Raw genomic sequence first — 24,195 nt, forward strand, 5'->3', positions numbered from 1 at the left:
CCCCCTCTCACACACCTATCCCCTGGTGAGATCATCACCTTATCAAAACTGATCTCTCCATCAAGACACCTACCTGCCATGATAGTACAAAAAAAACCATACATTACAGGAAAAACTGTACCAGAGATGACCTTATATCAGCCATCGCTAACAAACTTGACAATCTAGAACTCACCAATGTAGACACAGCTCTTGCCTCCTGGTATGACATCACCAATAATATAGCTAATTCTGCCTGCCCCCGGCAAACTAAACTTATCTGTCCTCAAAGTAACAAGAGTAAGAAACCTTGGTACTCCCAAGAGCTAAAAAACCTTAAACAACACCTTCGAAAATCTGAAAAGGTTTGGCGCAAGGATCCCTCACACACACACCTGGCACAATTTAAAACCTCCCTACATCTATATAATGACAAACTTAACATGACAAAACGAGACTTCTATGCCAACAAAATACACCAATTCCAATACAACCCTAAAGTACTATATGATTACGTTAACTCACTTACCAAGATGGCTGCCCCCGACATCCCTGACGTAGTAGCCAAATCCAAATGTGAAGATCTAGCCACCTTCTTCCAAACCAAAGTAGACAAGTTACTTTCAAAGTTCACCCCTTGTGCCAGTCCCATCAACATTGTCGAACCCGATTTCATCAATACAAAGACTTGCAACAATACTACTGTTCTCTCCTCCCTAGACTGCACCTCAACATTAGAAATAGAAACCTTTATCAAGAAAGCCAAACCTTCCACTCACCCATCTGACACCATACCCACAAAACATCTCCTCACAATACCCAATATTATTTATTTATTTATTTAAAAACTTTTATATACCGGTATTAGTATGCATACATCATACCGGTTTACAATGTAACTTTAAAGGCAGAAATTACAATGAACAGGGAGGGCGAACAAGGAGGAGTATACAAAGAGCAGGAGGTGGAGGAATTAAAGCAATAAATAAAACTGCAACGGACTATTTACAGGAATATACAGGAATATTATTGCTAAACCATTAACAAATATCATTAACCTCTCCATTAACTTGGGACAGGTACCTCTCACCTTGAAACAGGTAGGGATGTGAATCGTTTTAGGACGATTAAAATTATCTTCCGATAATTTTAATATCGTCTTAAACCGTTATGGAACACAATACAATAGAGATTCTAACGATTTATCGTTATAAATCGTTAGAATCGTGAGCCGGCACACTAAAACCCCCTAAAACCCACCCCCGACCCTTTAAATTAAATCCCCCACCCTCCCGAACCCCCCCCAAATGACTTAAATAACCTGCGGGTCCAGCGGCGGTCCGGAACGGCAGCAGTCCGGAACGGGCTCCTGCTCCTGAATCTTGTTGTCTTCAGCCGGTGCCATTTTCCAAAATGGCGCCGAAAAATGGCGGCGGCCATAGACGAACACGATTGGACGGCAGGAGGTCCTTCCGGACCCCCGCTGGACTTTTGGCAAGTCTCGTGGGGGTCAGGAGGCCCCCCACAAGCTGGCCAAAAGTTCCTGGAGGTCCAGCGGGGGTCAGGGAGCGATTTCCCGCCGCGAATCGTTTTCGTACGGAAAATGGCGCCGGCAGGAGATCGACTGCAGGAGGTTGTTCAGCGAGGCGCCGGAACCCTCGCTGAACGACCTCCTGCAGTCGATCTCCTGCCGGCGCCATTTTCCGTACGAAAACGATTCGCGGCGGGAAATCGCTCCCTGACCCCCGCTGGACCTCCAGGAACTTTTGGACAGCTTGTGGGGGGCCTCCTGACCCCCACGAGACTTGCCAAAAGTCCAGCGGGGGTCCGGAAGGACCTCCTGCCGTCCAATCGTGTTCGTCTATGGCCGCCGCCATTTTTCGGCGCCATTTTGGAAAATGGCGCCGGCTGAAGACAACAAGATTCAGGAGCAGGAGCCCGTTCCGGACCGCTGCCATTCCGGACTGCCGCTGGACCCGCAGGTTATTTAAGTCATTTGGGGGGGGTTCGGGAGGGTGGGGGATTTAATTTAAAGGGTCGGGGGTGGGTTTTAGGGGGTTTTAATGTGCCGGTTTTGCGATTTTTCGATTTTTCGATTTTTCACGATTTTTCACGATATTTTACCCCCCCCAAACGGCAACAATACGATTCCCTCCCCCTCCCAGCCGAAATCGATCGTTAAGACGATCGAGGACACGATTCACATCCCTAGAAACAGGCTATTGTCAAACCCATCCTAAAGAAAGCCAAACTTGACCCCTCTGATCTAGCCAACTATCGCCCTATTTCCAATCTTCCATTTTTTGCTAAACTCCTTGAAAAAACTGTTAACAAGCAACTCACAGAATACCTTGAAGACAATCACATCCTTGCCCCTGCACAATACGGCTTTCGGAAATCTCATAGTACTGAGACTCTTTTACTTTCCCTAACAGACCACATTATTAAAGGATTTGAGAAAGGACAATCATACATACTAGTCTTCCTTGACATCTCCTCCGCATTTGACACCGTCAGCCATCCCATTCTCCTACAGCGGTTGACTGAAATAGGCATTACAGGTGTTGCCCACAACTGGTTCAATTCATATCTCAGCAATAGAGATTACAAAATTCAGCTAGGCAATCATGTTTCCAAGGCTATCCCCCTTAATCAAGGTGTCCCTCAAGGTTCATCCCTCTCTTCAACCCTCTTCAATATTTACATTCTACCCCTCTGTCACTTCCTATCCAGCCTAAATCTCCCACACTACATATATGCTGACGATGTTCAGCTCCTCATACCCATCACTGACTCTATTTCTAAAACCATGGATTTCTGGAACGATACTCTCCAATCCATAAACAATCTCCTTTCTTCCATCCACCTAGCTCTCAACACTACTAAAACTGAAATCATGCTCATCTCACCCCTTAACCACTTGATCCTTCCCCCTCTTTCACAGTTCCAATTTGCACAACAAGTCCGTGATCTGGGTATCACTCTCGATGGGCATTTCACACTGAAGAAATTTATGAAGTTTAAAGAAGCCATCTTTTAGTATACTAAAAGATGGCTTCTTTAAACTTCATACACTAAAAAAACTAAAACCCTTACTACACCCCCCCGATTTCCAAACAGTGCTCCAAACCACCATCTTCGCCAAAACCGACTACTGCAACTCCCTTCTCCTCGGCCTTCCTAACAACGCCATTCACCCCATTCAAATTTTACAAAACACAACAGCCCGAATCTTGACCAACTTACGCAGACACGACCATATTACACCTGTTCTAAAAGATCTACATTGGCTCCCAATAGCTTCCCGTATACAATATAAGACTCTCTCTCTCATCCACAAGGCTTTATACAATCCTGAAATGAACTGGTTTAATGAATCCTTCCGCTTACACCAATCTAATAAGCCTTCTAGACACGCACATCTCGCAACTATGCCCATCCCTTCCCCTAAACTCTACAAACTAACATCTACCAGAGCCCGTGCAATATCGATAGCCGGGCCAACCCTTTGGAACACAATGCCAGTTGAACTACGGCAAGAGGAATGCCTCAAATCGTTCAAGCGGAAACTCAAGACCTGGCTCTTTGCCAAGGCATACACCTAATTTCTCCCTTCCTCTCCACTGCCCACCCTTCCTCTCCTCTGCCCCCGTCTTCTGGCCCTCTATCCCCTCACTTCGCCCTTCTCCTACCTTTTTCTCCCCCCCTCACCTCATACACTTTTTCTCCCCCCCTCACCTCATACCTTTTTCTCCCCCCCTCACCTCGTTCCCTTCCCTCTGCTCGCCACTCCCCCCTCTCCTCCTAGCACCCCTAAACTGCTTATCTCTTAGTGTCTTCCTTTTGTACATATGTATATATTTACAAACCTCGTTGATTATTTAATGCAAATTTCCCCTTGTTATTCACACCCTCATTTATTCATTTGTTAACTTGTTTTATTTGTTCAATGTAAAGCGCCATGCCTGGCGTTTGTTTGTGTTACACTGTAAACCGATGTGATATCCTGGATGAATGTCGGTATATAAAAATTTTAAATAAATAAATAAATAAATAAAGATATACTAGTGATAACGACAGGAGCTCTTGGATGATTTAATTAAATTGGGGAGGCGGATCATAAATTTGCCAAATAAATAAAACCAGTATCTAATCCTGCAATATTAGGCTGCTTACTATCATCATGCAACTACTATTTAGTAATGACAAACAAATCTAGTGGTGAGTTAAGAGAGGCTGTCAGTTTGCTATAAAGAACTGCTTCTTAGCCCTACCCTTGTATTCTTTATAAATCTTAGTAGTCTTGAATATATTAAGTCTCCAATCTTCATTCTGACTTTTATGTCATTGTCTATCAAGGCATCTCAATACATGTTTAACATAAGACTCTCATCAGCCTGTTCTATTGCTAACATAAGGTATTGGTAGTACACATCAGCTTTCCTAAGTAGCCTTGTTTTCTTGCTCAATTTTAGAGCCTCATTCACTAAGCATTTTTCCCATAGACACATAGTGGCAAAAAAGCCTTAGTAAATCAGGTCCTTAATATAAGCTGCTAATAGGTTCCAAGAATTCTTAAAAGCATCTTGATTAATCTCTTCCTGAGTTACTTTCATAGAAGAGAAGCCCCTACAATGGGGGCCTCATTTACTGGACAGCACAATTTAAATACAATAAGAACATGGTCCATCTATGACACTCAAACAAGGCGTAAATCTTGAACTAGGTCTGATTCAATCCAGTACCTCAGGACAAATACCATGTCTAAAATATGTTGAGTCTCATGTATTAGAAATGAGACCAGTTAACTAAGCTCTAAGGCATACATTAGCGTTAAAAAATCATCTACTGAAGTCACCTAAGAACATTAAATTCATTATATCTACTTGTAAAGAAACAACTGTATTCAGGTCAAAGAAATAGATTTAGCTGATAATGTCTTCCCTATCTGTAAGTCTCCCAGGCCTGATGGCTTTCCAGTTGATTTTTGCAAAATGTTTATGTCATTACTATCTCCCATACTTTCAGATTTATTCCAATTATTTCATTCTAGTGGCTGAACTACTAGTAGCTTTTCTGAAGCCCTCTTTATTTTGATGGAAAAACCTGGGAGGGACCCTTTATTTGTGCAGAACTATAGGCTGATTTTATTGCTGAATGTAGATTGTAAGATTTATTCTAAAGTTCTAGTCAAGCATTTAAATTATGTGCTGGGAGACTTGATCCACCTGGATCAAATGGGATTTATGAAGGAACGTTACATTTTTGATAATGCTAGATTATTTCCTAATCTTATACATGTAGCTCATGGTCTGAAACACCCCATTCTAGCAATGTCAATCAATGCCAAAAAGGCATTCAGTCACATTGAATGGGATTAAATATTTAAGGTCCTGACCTGGTTGGGATTTGGGGAAGTCTTTATTAGGTACATAAGAGTAGGGATGTGCAATTGTTTTTCCCGAATTAGGCAATTTCAACTAAATTGCCTAATTCAGAATGGTTCGGGAGAACCGAAAAACGATTTAATTTTTTCCGAAATTTCAGGAAAAATTCATTTTCGCTTTAGTGTGCACTAATGGGAATACACCCCACTTCGCCCTTGTCTTTACTTCTATTCACCTTCTACTTCTTATCACCTTGTAAATAGCTGACTCTTCATATTATCTTATGTTATACATAAACTTATATTACTTTATTACTTACATATGGGCCGATTCAGTAAAGTCCGAGGGAGAGCGGACGAACACCCCCTCTCCCGGCGCGCGCACAGGCCACTCACCTGTGCGCACAATTCTATATTTAAATTAGGTGGTGCAGTAGAAATGGGCAAAAGAAGGCACTAGGGACACTAGCGCATCCCTAGCGCCTCCTTTTGAACTGGAGCGGCGGCTGTCAGCGGGTTTGACAGCCGACGCTCAATTTTGCCGGCATTGGTTCTCGAGCCTGCTGACAGCCATGGACTCAGAAACCGGACGCCAGGAAAATTGAGCATCCGGTTTTCGGCCCGACAGCCGCCAGCCCATTTAAAATGTTTTTTCTTTTTTTTTTTACTTTTTTTACCCTTCGGGACCTTCGACTTAATATCGCCATGATATTAAGTCGGAGGGTGCACAGAAAAGCAGTTTTTACTAGGGATGTGAATCGTTTTAGGACGATTAAAATTATCGTCCGATAATTTTAATATCGTCTTAAACCGTTATGGAACACAATACAATAGAGATTCTAACGATTTATCGTTATAAATCGTTAGAATCGTGAGCCGGCACACTAAAACCCCCTAAAACCCACCCCCGACCCTTTAAATTAAATCCCCCACCCTCCCGAACCCCCCCCCAAATGAGTTAAATAACCTGCGGGTCCAGCGGCGGTCCAGAACGGCAGTGGTCCAGAACGGGCTCCTGCTCCTCAATCTTGTTGTCTTCAGCCGGCGCCATTTTCCAAAATGGCGGCGAAAAATGGCGGCGGCCATAGACGAACACGATTGGACGGCAGGAGGTCCTTCCGGACCCCCGCTGGACTTTTGGCAAGTCTCATGGGGGTCAGGAGGCCCCCCACAAGCTGGCCAAAAGTTCCTGGAGGTCCAGCGGGGGTCAGGGAGCGATTTCCCGCCGCGAATCGTTTTCGTACGGAAAATGGCGCCGGCAGGAGATCGACTGCAGGAGGTTGTTCAGCGAGGCGCCTGAACCCTCGCTGAACGACCTCCTGCAGTCGATCTCCTGCCGGCGCCATTTTCCGTACGAAAACGATTCGCGGCGGGAAATCGCTCCCTGACCCCCGCTGGACCTCCAGGAACTTTTGGCCAGCTTGTGGGGGGCCTCCTGACCCCCACGAGACTTGCCAAAAGTCCAGCGGGGGTCCGGAAGGACCTCCTGCCGTCCAATCGTGTTCGTCTATGGCCGCCGCCATTTTTCGCCGCCATTTTGGAAAATGGCGCCGGCTGAAGACAACAAGATTGAGGAGCAGGAGCCCGTTCCGGACCGCTGCCGTTCCGGACCGCCGCTGGACCCGCAGGTTATTTAAGTCATTTGGGGGGGGGTTCGGGAGGGTGGGGGATTTAATTTAAAGGGTCGGGGGTGGGTTTTAGGGGGTTTTAATGTGCCGGTTTTGCGATTTTTCGATTTTTCGATTTTTCACGATTTTTCACGATTTTTCACGATTTTTCACGATATTTTACCCCCCCAAACGGCAACAATACGATTCCCTCCCCCTCCCAGCCGAAATCGATCGTTAAGACGATCGAGGACACGATTCACATCCCTAGTTTTTACTGCTTTTCTGTGCACTTTCCCAGTGCCGGCAGAAACTAGCACCTACCTTTGGGTAGCCGCTAATTTATTAAAGTAAAATGTGTGGCTTGGCTGCACATTTTACTTTCTGTATCGCGCGGGCATACCTAATAGGGCCATCAACATTCATTTGCATGTTGAGGGCACTATTAGGTGCCGCGGGTTGGACGCGCGTTTTCCGCCCCTTACTGAATAAGGGATAAGGGAAAACGCGTGTCCAAGGGCAGGTTAACAGTGCGCTCTGTCGGAGCGCACTGTACTACTACTGTATCGGCCTGTAAGTCCATTTCATGTTATTTATTCAACTGCCTTTATGTTATTACTATGTTTGAAATCAGTTCATTGTAAAGCCTAAACACTTCTTTTATGTTCCCTGTAAACCAATTTGATGTACCAACAAATGTCGGTCTAAAAGAAACTTTAAACAACTAAAATAAATAAATGTATATGTAAAGCCTATTGATACATGTTCCCAGATTATGTGAATGGTGGGAGATGCTACAAGGTGATGGTCTTCCCTATTTCTATTTTGGTGAGGAAGACTCAATTCCATCAAGATGGTACTTGCCCCACAGATTGACTATATTTTGAGTATGTCAATGTCATTGTTTACCAAAAAATTTTATATGAGCCTAGATAGGTTGTTAGTTACTTTTTTATGGAAAGAAAAGATACTTCACATTGTGCTATGGAAATTGAAATTAGTCAAGGAAGAAAAGCAGTAAGGTTTCCAGACTTTTTCACCTATCACAAAACGTTCTTCATATGTTATGGTATTAGGTGGGTTATATCAGTAAATTAGTTCACTATTTGAAAGGGAGCTTGTCTCCCCGAGTCCATTGAATCTGCTTCCGGGCATGCATCTCCCTAATCACGTGTGTTTGACTACTACTATTGCAGCAACTCATATGGCCTTGCACCAGCTCAATAATACAATATATTGGAAAATAAATGGAACTCTAATGAAAAGGATCCATTGTGGCATAACCCTGCACTGCTGATTAAAAAAAACTGGGATTAATTGGCCACAATGGCAACCTAAAGGGATATGGACTATGGGACAGATGGTGGCAAATTGATGTCTATTTCCTTTTGATGACATGATTTATCCCTTTCCCAGTATTATCATGGCTTCAGCTGAAGCACTGTTTAGACTCGAGCATAGTGGCATAAATCTGAAACTCTTGGTAGACACCCCACAACTTCTCTCTCTAAGAGGGTCATTCTCTAACGCTATCGTACACGATAGCTAGGTCGGGGCGGAGTCGCCCCCGGAAGAGGAGGAGTCGGGGCAGCACTGGGGCCGATGCTGCCCCGACTCCTTCGCTGGCGGCGAAAGGTAAGATTCCTTATCGCCGCCAGTTTCGCACCAAATAACTACACCTGCTAGCTGAAATATGATGGTTGAAAAGTGCTAAAACATAAGAACATAAGAAATTGCCATGCTGGGTCAGAACAAGAGTCCATCAAGCCCAGCATCCTGTTTCCAACAGTGGCCAATCCAGACCATAAGAACCTGGCAATTACCCAAACACTAAGAAGATCCCATGCTACTGATGCAATTAATAGCAGTGGCTATTCCCTAAGTAAACTTGATTAATAGCCGTTAATGGACTTCTCCTCCAAGAACTTATCCAAACCTTTTCTGTACCCAGCTACACTAACTGCACTAACCACATCCTCTGGCAACAAATTCCAGAGCTTAATTGGGCATTGAGTGAAAAAGAACTTTCTCCGATTGATCCTGATCCTGATCCTTCCTTGTCCCATTCCCAACTGACTCCACTCTTTGTGGCGTAAGATCCAAAAATGCATTGCTTAGCCTCCACCATAGACTTTAATCGGACTAACCAAATGAGTCCTAAAAGAATTTAATTTTTTCAGGAACAACAGCCATTTGGTTTGATTGAATCTAAGTTAACATTAATTTAAATGTTACATTTTCCATTCTAATTTAAACAAATTGACATCTCTAAAGATCACTGAAAAACGAGTTATTGAATTTTGACTCCAATCCATATCTATAACTACATATGTGCAGGATATATGCAGTGCACTATTCTACATATCCCCCTGTGAAGGGTGATTGGCTAAGAACCCTTCATACCTATCTGAGTCACATATCGCCATGTCTTAGGCTGCCCAGCCTAGTTAAGGCTACTCCTTACTGGCGAGAGACATTACCCGTCTTCGTACCGATATGCTCATTTTTCACAGATAGTCATCACAGGTGGTGGGGAATGGTGCAGTGTCAGCATGAGAATCCAAAAGCATCAGGTTCAAGGTTTCAGCTTGATTAAGCATGATCCGAGTGCTAGTCTATGTTACCAGCATTGCAGAAACTTGATCACGGCATCTTCGTAGGCAGATACAGAGACATGGTAAGCAAAGACAAACAACTAGCCCAAGTAAGGCAATTGTACACATGGAGCCAATTAGAATTTTGAATCCTGAACCTAAACTAGAAAACCATGAGCCAAGGGATCCAAATGGATCACTGACATCAAGTCCTTTCCAGGTTTGCACCGGTACATGTGCTATAGACATCATGTTCCAAGTGATTTCCTCAATCACTTCACCCTTGTCGTCTATTTGAAGACAACAGTTACTGAGGCTAAATTTACCACATAATTCTCTTTCTACAGCTAGTATATAATCTAATGCTAGATGATTCTGATAAATAGCATTCCAAAAACCCTTTTGTTGAGTGGCTAATATTCTCAGTGCTTTAGCAGTTTCATTAGTAATTATTTCAACAACAGCTTGCAATCTTATAATACGATTCAACATATAAATTGGAGTTCCATAACCCCAAGAGCCATCCTAATAGGTTACAATATTGAGCCAATAAGAATTTACCATTTGAGCTTACATGGTATAGTTGAGAAAAGATTGAGATAAACAAGAAGAATTGCCTATAGCTATAGTGTGTAATACTGTGTAAGGTCTATGAATGCACTTTGTTGCAACAATGGAGTGGGCCAATATCCACTACGCTTTACATAAGATAGGATCGGTGCTTTTACACATGGGGGTCACAAATATAGCAATCAGGAGGGATAACCTATCAGAGCAGTTAGATATCATTCTCAAAAGGTACAGAGAAAACATGAAGAGGTAGTCCATTGGAATGGACAAGGAGGAGAAGGAAAAACAACAAAAACATAAGGCATGTTCTGGTCATAGGTAGGAGTAGGTACAGTTGCATATCCTTGTGAGAGGAAGCCTCAGTTAGAATGGGTAAATTTCTACAAGGAGATCAATCTCAGAATAAGCACAAAGGCCATAAAACTACCAGGAAATATTTGTGAGAGGGTATAAACAAACTCCGGGTAAAATCTGAGAGGAAGTGTTACAGGAAGAAATGTTCAAAAAGGTTACAGAGAAATCAGAGTATAAAGGGAATAGGATATTGGAATATAAAAAGCCAGCAAAGTAATTACTATAGGTACAGGCTGCAGAAGAAAGAATAAGTCAAAGAGATGCAGAGGTACCAACAGTAAGACGAGTGGGAAAATGCTAGAAATAGCTTACAGCAAATAGGACAGCATGAATGTAACGTACTCTGATGTAGCAGAAATATATATGCACATAAGAAAAGGGGAGATCCAGAGAAAAACCTGATAGTTAAAGGATAAGGGTGTGTATGGCCAAGCCAAATCATTACCACATCTATAGGTCAAATCCCAGAATGCGGGTAGGGAATATACTTAAAAATGAGGGAAACCAACCTTTCGGTAGGGAGTCAAAGGGCAAATGTCATAACCAGATCTTGAGGAGTGTCTCATTTATTTATTTATTTATTTATTATTTTTATTATACCGAGTTTCATGATAGGAATCACATCAACCCGGTTTACAATTAACAATGTGAGTAAAGGCAGAGAGTAACATAGTAAAACATTTCCCAATTCAACGTCACATATAGAATGAAACTTAACAGATATAATAACAATATTTATTCATTTATGGACTTGTATCCATTGTTGGGCAGGGACTTCAGTAGGGTCAAAACAGGTAATGGTTGTATGCACATACACTGTATTGTGTGGAATTATGAGAACGTATGTAACTGTCCCTTCACAATCATAAGGGAATTTGTATAGCAGAGTAGAAGTTTTAGTCGTACCATCTATAGTTACTGTGATGCAAGCATTACAATTCGGGTCAGTGGTGCATACAGGGAGTATGCCATTCCAAAGGTATAATGCACAAAGAAGGATAAACATGTGAATGCAAAAAGTGAATACCAAACTGAAAATACAAAAGCAAACTAATAGTAACAAAGAAAAGAAGGCAAAGAAAAAGGGCTGTTGAAACATCAGGCAAGTGCAGTCATGTGACAAAGCATCTGTAGGCCCAATAGTGGATAAAACATTGTCCAGGGATAAGGGATTCAAGAAAACATTTGACCATACTGGGGCATATCTCGCTCTAAGAGAGCAATCAGTGGGATATAGTATGTGGGTAATGTGATCAAGGCAGCTTTCATAGACAAGGGTAATGGGTGAAGAAAAGCATATTACATAATCATATAAGGATATAAGAGGTTGGGGTTAGACAAGGAAGATACTATACAATTTAGAAAAACCAGCATTAATTCTGTCCAAATAATGGCAATTGGCACATAGGTCCAAACAGCATCTGAGCAAGACAAAAACAATGAATATGATGTATGATGGCAGTCTTTGAAAACAGTTCACAGTCCAAGTCAGGATAATCTTTGAATTCAATGATGCAGATGGGGGAAAACAGGTCATTCAGCTTAGTGCACTTCAGGGACAGGAGACAGAGCCGTGCAGTTCGACAGTAGGTAGGTTACTTGATCAGAAGCTACCATAAGGGCAAAACAAATTCAGATTAATTAGGGAGAAGAGTTCACCACAGACATCACATCACAAAGAACATTAAACTTTGACATACAACGTCACTCATTCAACAGGTGCAAAGACATATGACACAGAAAACAAACAAGAAACACATGGTTTACTTCTGATGAGCTCAAACCCCTGATCAAAAATAAAGGTAGGCCAAAAAAAAGCATGAAAAAGTACTGAGAAAATGTCTAGATCGATCTAGAATAAAAACAAAAGAAAAAGCAAAAAACAATCTGTTGAAAAATAAAAAACAATGAAAAACTGAGAAAAAGGAGAAAAGGTAATCTTCAAATGGTCCAACGACTATTGACCTGGGGAAACATAAAATCTGAGAACAGATAAAGGTTAGAGGAATTACAGCTCATTTGAAACTAAATATCCTGATATGAATTCAGCAAACTGCAGTCATAAAGCTACTGTTGGTTCTTTAATATAGCTGCGCCACTAGGAGGCGCTGTGCTCATTAATATTCAGCTTCCACTCTTTTTTTTTTTTTCCCTGAAAGACAGACCTGTGACAAAATCATTGTTACCGGGATAACTCTTGCGCTGCCGGGGAAAACCTTCACCTCTGTGAAATGAGGAAACATCATTAATTAGAACATGTAACTGATACATAAGGGCAATTTTCCAGTGTGCAAGAAAAGACTTAGGGCTGTACTGTAAGTGTGCCAGCGCAATGACCAAAGCACTGTATACCGTGAAAGAGACAGAATCCTGACTGCTAAAGAATTCAAATTTTACTCAATGTCCCAAGAACTATGAATTGTCTTAGTAACGTTCAAGTCCTTGCTAATCCATGTTTAAACTAAACACACGTACAGCCTTTATCACCTTCCTGTGAGAAACCCTATCTCCATCACCGCACAGCGAGACAAGCGGTGATCTGGAAACATGAAGGCAGACCCCTGCAAACTGCAGCAGAGAATGCCCTCAATGCCAACTGAGCACGGACTCCTGTAGAAAATAATAATATACAAACATTGGTCAGGGATAAATAGAGAAAGAAGAAAACGAAAAGTGCAGGGGAGGGAACGCTTGCCAGTAAACTAAACAGAGCAAATTATGAAAATGGAGTCTCTTTTGATTGTGTATGTGTATGTTGGTTTGGCCATAGGCAAATGAAAGGAAAGAATGTAATGAAACCTAAAAACAGTAAAAGTCCAGGATGTATAGAGCAAGGAGGATGAAAGGAAACGCTGGAAATCTGCGGCACCCTGTAAATTGTCCCACCAGAGAGGGAGACTAGGGATGGCCTCAGCACTAGCCAAAGCCCTGCGGGGGCGGAACTTAGAAAATATAGCTGTTACAAATAAAATGTAAGAACTATATAATACCTAAAACCAAGAAATGACCTGCGTGTAGTATCCTGAAAATATGTCCTAGCAGAGGATGCCATAAAAGTCAGCCATGCAGGCAGAAAATAATAAGCAGTGAACACAGGAATAAAGGGAATGGCAGAGGGAGGGGGTGTCATGACGTCAGCCGCCAGAGGACTCAGCATGAGCCAGGACAGACAGGCACGGAGAGGCACTAAGATAAGGAGCAAGGAGTCAGTTAGCAAAACTTCACTTCCCACCAAGCACCACGGAAGGGGACAAGGGAGTGGGAGGAGACACAAGAAAATGACTACCAATCCCAGGAGGCAAGGCCAGTACCTGGGGCTCTCAATTCACAACTTAACACTACAGGAAGAGGAGGGGGCGAATAGGGGCTAAGCTAAGCAGAATGATGGTGTCTGCTCTCCCCCGATACAGGAATGTGTGAGGGAGGGGCTGGGGGGATGAGAATGGCGAGAGTTGCCCTGCGCCTCTCATCTGAAACAAAGAACAAAGAAATGGAAGGGTGTAATAAGAAAGAAGGACAGCCGCATAGATTTCAAGTTGCGATAAATGCATGTGATTGAGTCCGTCTCCTGAGAGAGAAAAAAGAATTCAGGGCTCAGTAACATATGCTAAAAGTAGGCAAGTCAACTTCCATGCAAAAACTGCAATTCCCATCATGCACCAAAAAATCCCAGAGGAGCACAAGGGTAAGAAATCAAACAGATAATTAAATGAAAGTAACATATAAGCACAGAGAGGGTACAAGGCGCAAGAAAAAGAATTACGTAGGACAGTCAGAACAACAGGCAATTTACCATTGGCAGGAGAAGGGGGGGGGAAAGCCAAGGCTCCCCCTGCGTTCTATGTCTGTGTGCTAACAAGCCACAAATTGTAACATGACAGCAGGCAGAGAAAGGGGAGGGGGGATCACCCCCGTCCACTGAGCGAAGAAAGAAATTCCAAAGGGTGGGGCAGGAGCACTAACGTCCAAATAACCCAGGCACTTAACTCAGCAGCAAGAAACGCCGAGCGTAAACTACGGAAGGGGAATCACAGAGAACAGTAGAAACAGCGTCAGAACTAAGCTGAGCATTGGATGTACGTGGAAAACATATTGAAGATCAGTTAAAATAATCTCTGATGCTGTAACTTCTCCCAGTTTTTTCTTTTAATGTCAGAGGTATTAGGGGCAGTCCTGGGATGGAAAGACAGCACAAGTAAAAGAAGAACAGAGCAGTGGTCTGAATAAAAGCCCTTTGGAAATGCAAAGCGAACAGCAATGAACACAGCAGGTGGTCTCTCAGCCTCACGGGGAAACCAGAAACCTGGAATCAGCTAGCAGTAAAGGCGATAGACAGGCACAAAAAAACAGAGAGAGAAAAAACTAAGAAGACCAGAATTAAATGCGTTTACAGGGGATACACTGCGATGGGGGCTACCTCCAACGCCTCAAGAAACAAAGAAAGTGCAAGCAGAAGCAAGGAAGTGCAAACGAGAAAGTAGAAAAACATACAGCATTTAAACAGAGCAAATTAAACAGTCAGAAAGAGAGGGAAGAAAGTTAAGGCAAAGGAGAAAAGAATGCAGAAGGTTTACAACTACAATAAACGGAACATCAGAGAGAAAAAAAGGGAGGGGGAGAGGGGGAGAGGGGGAGTAGAAAATCTGCACGAGAACACCAAACTGAAGTGAAAGTCTGAAAGGTTGAAATAATACAGAACAAAACCTGCTAAATTAGCTCGTTGGTATACACACACATAGCTGGAAAAAAAAAAAAAAAGTACTCAAAAGCAGATTCCACAGACAGTAAGGAATGTCATTCAAAAGAAGCACGAACTACAAGTTAAACTAGGTCTTGCAGACTAACAAACTATAGTAAAAAATAAAAGAGAAGACACAGATAACTGAAACATTAATCAAATCAATCACTTGTTCTTTAAAAAAAATTAAAATTAAATCCCATACATACCCAATGAACCAATCGACTCCCCCCTGGGACCAACGTCTTGGATCCGAAGGATGGAGAGTTTAATCATGACCTCCGTGGCAGCCACCGGACTCACTTCACGATCTTGCCAGTACTAAAGTACGCTAATGACCCCAGGTCACCCTAAGTGGAACTGGTTAATTAGTCAAAAGCCTTAAGCAGTTTCCGCACTGCTGTAGCCAGGGAGACTCAGGAAAGGGCGCGAATCCTTTCCTGTGAATCCCAGCGGTGCCTCCAGATGTTAAAAGAGTGGCGTCTCCTCTAATTACAGAATGAATACCAGCTTCAGACGGTAATAAAGAGAGAGGTTTATTAATACAGATAAGTAAATAGAGGAAGGCGGATAATTCCTCTAGGAGCAGAAAAATACAGAAAGAATTTAGTACAAGCAAAGGTGTACAAAGTCTGTTTAAAATCTGCTCAGAGATCTTAACATGTGCATCAGCTTATAAAGGGTCTGGGGTCTGCTGTTATCAGTCATCTGCATAATCCACACCCTTTACCTTTAATAACCAATCAATATATATTTTAACATGTGTACAGCAGCTTGCTCTTACTATAGGCCACAGGCCTCTTCTTATCAGTTAGAATAACAAACTTAGTTCCATCCTTCCAGGAATGATGTCATCTGTGCTGGATGATTCTCTGGCAAGTTCAGTAATCAGTGCTTCATAGTGCTATAACTACATATGTGCAGGATATATGCAGTGCACTATTCTACATTCCTTTCAGATGACTCTCCTTATCAGGTGAAATACTGTGTAGTACTTTTGGCTCTTTATCTTCTCTTTATTAGGGATGTACTTAGATATTTTTATATGTTTGTTTTTGTTTTTAATTACATTTTTAATTTCATTTGTTTTTATGTTTCTTTTTATGTTTAAAATGAAAAACATAAACCATTATATAAAAAAAAAGAAAAAAAAACCAACAACAAGAAACAAACCAAAGAAATCTTTGGCCCCAGCTCCACCCCCCCCAAAAAAAAACCCAAAAAAAAACAAACCCATTCCTGAGCCCTTCTCACCATTCTTCCTCCCTCCCAAATCTTCTTACCATGTTCTTCATGTGGCAGAACCAATTTCCAGTCATTCCTGCCTTATTGACACTGCAATTAAAAATATTACTGGCAGATCAAGACTGCCACTATTTTTTATATCTTCCAAACAAAATGGCACTGGCTTTGGCCTGTGTGATGCCATTTTGTCTAGCAAAATTAACAATGGCGTCGAGAGATCAAGGCTGGCATCATTGTTGTTAGTTTTGCCATACAAAATTACACCAGCCAGGCCCAGGCCTGTATCACTTTGTCTAGAAAACATTAAAAATGATGCGGCTTTGGTCCACTGGCACCGTGTTTAATCACAGCACAGGCACTTCTGGCCTGTGAATAACATCAACGAAAGAGGGTTCCGGAGGTGGGGGAATTGGGAGGATGGCCCATGAGTGGGTTTTTTTTTTTTTGTGACAAACTTTTTTTAAATGAAAGGCACAAAAACTAATGAAATTGTTTTTCTTTTGCTTTAAAAATGAAACAATATGGGAAATTGTGTTAAAATTGCCCATGTCTTTTCAAATGAATGCACATCTGTGCTCTCTTTACCTCAAACGCCGAACTGCAGAAGGTCCTGCTGTCTCTTCCTCTTGGCTATAGCTCTTCCACAGAATCTCTGGACATACTGGATTACTTTGATCATTTTCTGTTTCTTCCACTGGCACCAAACACCCTTCTCTACCAACTGTCTCTCTGAGAAATCCAGAGGATCCCTCCTGGAGCCCTGTATCCACCTCAAAGGGATCCAATGCATTCTGAGCTGTTTCTATTTACTCCTCAACTTCTCAGGTATCACCTAATGGAGTAAGTCTTTAAGTACACTGTGCCCCCTAGTGAAGATGTATACTAAAGGACCTCTGGATGCCTTCACATTATATTTTTGTTAAAAAAAAAAATATATATATATATATATATATATATATTTTTTTTTTTTTTAAAGTTATCTTTCCTCTTTGAAATACAGTCCATGGAGGAAGGTTATGAATGCCCTACAAAAATCACCTTCTTCATTAGAAAAGGTTTAAAAAAAATAAAAAAGGCGCTTTCAAATAGGTAGATTTATTTATTTTTTTTGCCAACTTTATTTTTCAGCGTGTGAACATATGAGAGTGAAAAGCACAACCAGTATTACAGTCAGAAGCAAAATCATACTCAGGCATTTCTCTTTCACATCAACGTGGCATGCATAATTCCAGTAAGAGTCCGATACAGTATCATACAGATTCAGTCTCTCCTTTAAATGATGCACTACGTTTCATGAATAAGAACATAAGAAAATGCCATACTGGGTCAGACCAAGGGTCCATCAAGCCCAGCATCCTGTTTCCAACAGTGGCCAATCCAGGCCATAAGAACCTGGCAAGTACCCAAAAACTAAGTCTATTCCATGTAACCATTTCTAATAGCAGTGGCTATTCTCTAAGTGAACTTAATAGCAGTTGGATGGCTTGGTAGTTTTTAAAAATAATCCTTACACATTTTCCTTCTGGGCTCATCCCTACTCTGTTGCTTCTCTGCACCTTTCTCCCTCTTCCCCCCATCTCCGGTAGTTTTAGTGTGCCACCATGGCCTGTGAATAGCAAGAGAGTGCTGGCACTCTCAGCTACAGTCAGAGGTGATCCATGGTTAGGGGGACAATGGAAATAATTCAAAAGAACGAGACCCAGCTCAGTCAAGGGTCAGTGAAGCCAGCAGCTTGGGTGAATAAGTTTCAGAATTCCTTAATGTTTCTTAAAGTCACCGGAAAAGCTGCAACCCAGGGCTACATTTAGAGGATGGCAGCTGGAGATAAAGGAAACAAGCCACACGGCAAAGGTGAAGCGCAGAATGTGAATAATTAAGAAGGGAATATTTATTTTAAAATAAATGCTGACTAATTGAGGGGGGGGGGGGTTCATAAAAACTACAACTTTTTTTCTTAGTTTGTTTTTTCTGTGAATTTTGGGAAGAGGAATGATTGTGTGTGTGAGTGTGTGTGTGTGTATATATATATATATATATATATATATATATATATATGAAAAGTAGCCACTTCATGGGTAAAGGAAGTGCTCTAAAACATCTGCAAAAGTCCTAATTGGGATCTAGGTATGGCTGAGAACAATTGTCAGGTATTTATGTGCAAACATTTTTCTTAATCCTAACATTTCTTACTGAGTACAGAATTCTTGAAAAAAAGAATGCATGTACTGTCGGTTATAATTTCATCAAAATGAAAAGGCTTTTTTTTTTTTTTGGTTTTACATTTTGTGGCTTTATAATAAAGGAAAACCATTTTTCCCAGCGTTGATCTGCTGCTATGGCTGCCATCTCTTCTCTTGCTGTCTCCCAGGCTTTGATCTGCTGCTGCCACTTCTCCCTCCCAGGTTCTGATCTGACACTGCTGCCTTCTCTTTCCTCCCTTCCGGGCCTCAATTTGCCACTACAGCTCCTACCAAATTCTCCTTTCACTTATCCTCCTGTACTCTGATCCTGTTGCTGCTGCCATTTCTGTCTCTGCCTTCCCCCTCCCCCTCCTAGCCCCAGTCTGTTGATACAGCTACCTTCTCATCCTTGGCCAGCTCTGATCTCCAATCACGGGTAACAAATTTGCACTGTCTCTGCAGATGTTGGTAATTTCACATTTCTTTTCAAGGTTTATCACACTTGTGATAAAATCAAGTCCCTGATTATTGTTCTTTCCATGATCATTCCAATAAGGTACTTCTCGTACATTGTATTCCATTGTGTACCCATAGGGAAAAATAAGAGAGCATATTCCCTCCTCTATAGCAGTGGTCCCCCAACCCTGTCCTGGGGGCCCACCAGACAGTCAGGTTTTCAGGATATCCACAATGAATATGCATGAGAGAAAATTTGCATGCACTGTCTCCATAACATGCAAATTTTCTCTCATGCATATTCATTGTGGATATCCTGAAAACCCGACTGGCTGGTGGGCCCCCAGGACAGGATTGGGGACCACTGCTCTACAGGACCAGATTCAAAATCCTGACACTGATCACCAAGGCCCTAAGAGTAAATGGACCAAGTTACTTGATAAGAGCCTTAATTGGTGCCTCCATAACAATAAACTACCTGGTACTATTATTAATGTCTCCACATGCTTCTGAAACCTATTGCATTATTAAAGTGTTATGTAGGTCATTGAGAATCTGTGTGAGATGTGTATTTTTAAGTTTAATCCTATTGTTTGATCTATCATCTATTTCAAGTTTAGTTCTTACTGTCCAAGTCTCCTTCATATTAGATTTGTTAAACTGCTACATCTATGGGTATTTGATTGTATATTACCACTTGAATATACTGGACCCTGCGTTGGATGAAATTCTTATTCAAAAAGGTGGGTAATAAATCCAAACAGATAAATAAGTGTCTGTATCAAGTACATCTACTCTTTATTTTTAGAAAGAAAATAAAGCAATCACAATCTGAGCAAGCAATTCATTTTATTAGATCACGACCTAATTTTTCCCCTCTTTACAGTTCTGTTGTGTTCTTCAAATGAAGGGATCTACTGTATTTGGTCTAGAAAGCTCATTTATAACTTTCAATTATTCTTACCTGGGTACAATTAAAGGCATAACAACCTGCAATGAATAGATTTTCTCTAAGTCAATACAGCTACTGGAAGTATCAAATCATAAATGATGCCTACTCAGACATGTTTGGAACTCAAATGGAATGCATTTCTAAATTGTTTAAGGGAAAGTGTGATAGGTACCGCACTATAGAGATTAGGATTGCAAGTACAGTTACATTCAACCCCTGTACCAAAGATAGGAATAGGCTGTAAAGAGGGGGGAGTAAGGAAGATGTCAGTAGGGTTGGGTGTTGGATCTGCCCTTTATAAATGACTCCGGTTGTGAAGGTTCTGTAAAAACATGACTATTTCCTTACAGTATTACAGGGCCCTTTCCCTCCCAATTTGTATTGCATGACACATATTTGAGAATACTCATGTCTTTCGATCAAGAAATTCTAGATTTGGTAATTTTCTTAACATGGCAATCACAACTGTAATTTAAGTCTTTGTGAAAAGGTTCAAACTCGAAGAATCTGGTGAGAAAATCTTTCCAGTAAATATTATTTTAAATGCTTTACGAAACCAAGGATAAAACAGACCATAGATGATAGGATTGAATGTAGAATTGAAATATCCCAACCATACGAAGGCATTATAAAGGTCTTCAGGTGTAGAAAAATTTAGAAAAGGATCCATTATAGTAATGATAAAGAAAGGTAACCAGCACAGTATAAATACTCCCATTACTACACTTAATGTCTTAGCAGCTTTTCTTTCTTTTTTAACTGAAACCTTTTTGGTCGCACATACAGATAGTGAAACGGTTGGAACTTTGTCAATTTTCCTGGCTTGTTTTTTTGCCACGGTGAAAATGTGCACATAAATACCTACCATCACAGTACCTGGGATAAAGAAGGCTATTAATGAAGCCAACACTCCCCACAGTTTATTAAATATTAGTGAACAAAAACCAATACAGGAAATTGAATCCACATAATCCTGAATCCCATTTGTATTTAATTCAGATAAAACCATACCAAAAGCAAAGATACATGGAATTACCCAGCTAATTAATAAAAATACCTCAATCACAGGGATAGTTATTTTTGTGACATAATGCAGTGGTTCACACACAGCATAATAACGGTCAACAGAAATAAAGCACAGGTGAAAAATGGAGGTTGTACACAGCATGATATCACAGCAAGTATGAAGCTTACAAAACCACTCTCCAAAATACCAACAGGAGTAAATGGATCTCACCATACTGTAGGGCATCACCAGGAGTCCAAGTAGAAAGTCAGTAGTAGCCAATGACAGAATTAAGAAGTTAGTTGGAGAGTGGAGCTGTTTAAAATGGGCAATAGAAATGATCACAACCAAGTTTCCTCCCATTGTGAATAATGTTGCTCCAAGCATTGTCATATACATTGCTGAAAAACTGGCTAGGGATCTGATAGCTCTTGGACAGGAACCACCCACAAAGTCAAAGCAATACTGCAAGTTCTGTGGATTCCAGATATTGGAAGAATTCATTTTTCAGTGATGCCTGCTGAGTGAAATTCCAAAATACAGTATAGTATTTAATAACAGGCATATAAGCATTCCTGTAAAAGAAAAGAAAAGGAACATTAGCAGTACTGTTTATGTGTTCAAATTGTTATGTGGAATTTAGCATAATAAAAGATACCATGTCTAACTTTGTATATAATAATTTGGATTTATTCTGATTGAAAACTTTAGAAAGTTATCATTGTTTTGGACATCAGATAATATATTGTTAAACAAATTTGATAACAGATGACAAGCAGTGAATACACATCTTATTATTAATTATAGTTTACATAATGTATACTGTATAATTAGCTTCTATCATATTATTGTCTAGGGATCTTCAAGGGTTAAATAACAGTAATGTGGTATAATTCTAAATTCCTGTCTTTTATCTGCATTGAAACTTACTCCAAATCATCCTGATGGGCTAAGTCAGGAAAAATGGGCGGACAGGCTGCAAAGATGCATTATTTCCTTTGATCTTCTATTTGTCTCCAAGGATTGCAATATTAATAGCATCCTTTTATAATTAATTTCTTAACACATTAAAAATGTAGTTGAGAACAAGTATCTCTTTCTGATTGGCTGTATGTTCCAGTCATTTTTCTCATAAAAGGACTTAATGTACAAGTCCTATATGAATAGCCATACTAAAATACTGCTGCTAGTTTGAAATAATCCTGGCATGGCTATTTTGTTCCACATAACAACAGATGTCTATCTGCAGTATTTTTAAATAAGTCAATCACTGCATCTGAAAAGAGCATATCGCTTGCTATTTCATACCTTCAGCAGTTCTTGTCAATCTTCCAAATTATCAGTGTCCATTCTGGTATATTTAAAGAAATGCAAATACTTCAATAGAAGACTTCAGCCCTTTTTTAAATTAGTCATTTTCAATATTTGTGTGTCAATGCAACAAACAAACTTAAGAATCAATTACTCTTTCATTACTCTTCAAAGTTTTTGTCATGAATACGAGTAACACCTGGTCATATTTTATTAGTTGTTTGTGGATTAACTCTCAGGCCTACTCGATCATTTTATTTATTTAGTTTTGGAGCCTTGGGGATGCAACATTCAGCACAGCAATACTTCCTCTCACAAATAGGATTCTCACACCCTTTTGTGGTTTCAATAACTTTTGGTTTATTTTTACAAAGGCACCAAATTAACTCAGCTTTACAGGTGGACACAATTAATATAGATTTATCTGTTACAACCACTCATGGCTGAATTTGTTCACCTTGAGTTAGGATGATTTCTTTAAACCACTACTAGCTTACTCAACAGCAATCTAAAAGAAGTACTACTGCTTCTATTACTATTTATCCTTTCGGGTAAAGTGCTACTAGATGTACGTTGTACTGTCCAGATAATATATTTGACAGTCTCTGATCCATGGAGCTTACAATCTAGTCAAGACAAAATACATGACAAGCAAGAGTCTAAGGGAAATTTATTTGTTCTTTGTAGATAAGCAGAATGATATCAGTCATATCAGTGGATGATGTCATCAATGGTACTGACCCAAACCATGATCTCCTAGAACTGAGAAAGTCCTAGGGGTCATTTCTAAGCATGTGTGGGTGTTCCTGCAAGTCTCCTCTCTTTTTTTCCTTCCACCAAAGTCAAAGAGGCATTGCTCTTTTCCTCTCTTACAAAGCTGCTTGTATTTTTTCAGTTAGTGTTATTTTTCAGTTTCTTTATCATTATAATTTTGTCATGCATTTTTTCTTTTTTTTTTTTTTTGAGTCTCCTCAAAAAAAAAAATAGATATTAGTAGAAGTAGGTAGCTTTTCTTTCTTCTTTTAAACTTCTCCAACCCTGAGTTTGACTTGGCTTCAGCACTTTCACTACATAAGGTAAGAGGCCATTTAACCTTTCCTGAAATACATCTTCAGTTTTCATTTTCATGACTGCTGCTTCTGCTGCCTTGGTCCATTGCATGATATGTTCAAGGGTTCAGTATGTGGTCAAATATCTGTGTGTAACCTAACATATAGGAATGCAAAATGTATACACCATCTCTGGAGAAAAAGAAGAGGAACATGTTTGAGGGAGCAGTACCTCAAACTAAGAGGTCAGAATTCTCTCGTGATAGCTGCCAAAAGTCCCTACCAGGACATGCAAAGGACAAAAGTTTCTCCTTAGTGCAGAAGCTCTATGGCACTGTTTCAAATATTTCCTTTGATGAGGATCCTTCAGAGTGGAAGGTCTCAGTGCTGTCCTTGGTGCCATCCAATTAGAAAGCCTCAGCTCAAATTGACTCTGCATTAATCCTCATTACTGAAAGTTCCACAGTGAAACTGCCTCAGAGCTCCAATTTTCTTACTAATACAGACCACCCCCTCCCCCCTTCTTTCTGTTGTAGAAGGATGCTCCATCAGTTTAAGTACCTGAATCAGACTCATAAGTAGTGATTCCAACTCCTACTCTGGAGCACCATCTATTTGTCCAGTAGATGTGGTTGGAATGTTTGAAGAATACTCTGATACAGATGAGCAGCAGAAAAAAAATTGGGGTGACCCCAATTTGTTTTGTTTTTTTTTCAGTTTCTAAATAAAAAATAATTGTTTTTCATTTGATTCATTTTTTTGTTTGCC

At 40.7% G+C, this 24,195-nt stretch overlaps 1 protein-coding gene across 1 annotated transcript; it reads right to left on the reverse strand.

The window, feature by feature from the left end:
* Positions 1-20,533: 20,533 nt before the first annotated feature.
* Positions 20,534-21,571, reverse strand: LOC115088661 (trace amine-associated receptor 4-like). The gene has a single exon (XM_029596921.1). The coding sequence runs from the start codon at positions 21,569-21,571 to the stop codon at positions 20,534-20,536; it is 1,038 nt and encodes a 345-aa protein (XP_029452781.1).
* Between the last annotated feature and the right edge of the window lie 2,624 nt (positions 21,572-24,195).

Source organism: Rhinatrema bivittatum, chromosome 3 (assembly GCF_901001135.1).
Source record: "Rhinatrema bivittatum chromosome 3, aRhiBiv1.1, whole genome shotgun sequence".
In the NCBI taxonomy this organism is placed as follows: Eukaryota; Metazoa; Chordata; class Amphibia; order Gymnophiona; family Rhinatrematidae; genus Rhinatrema; species Rhinatrema bivittatum.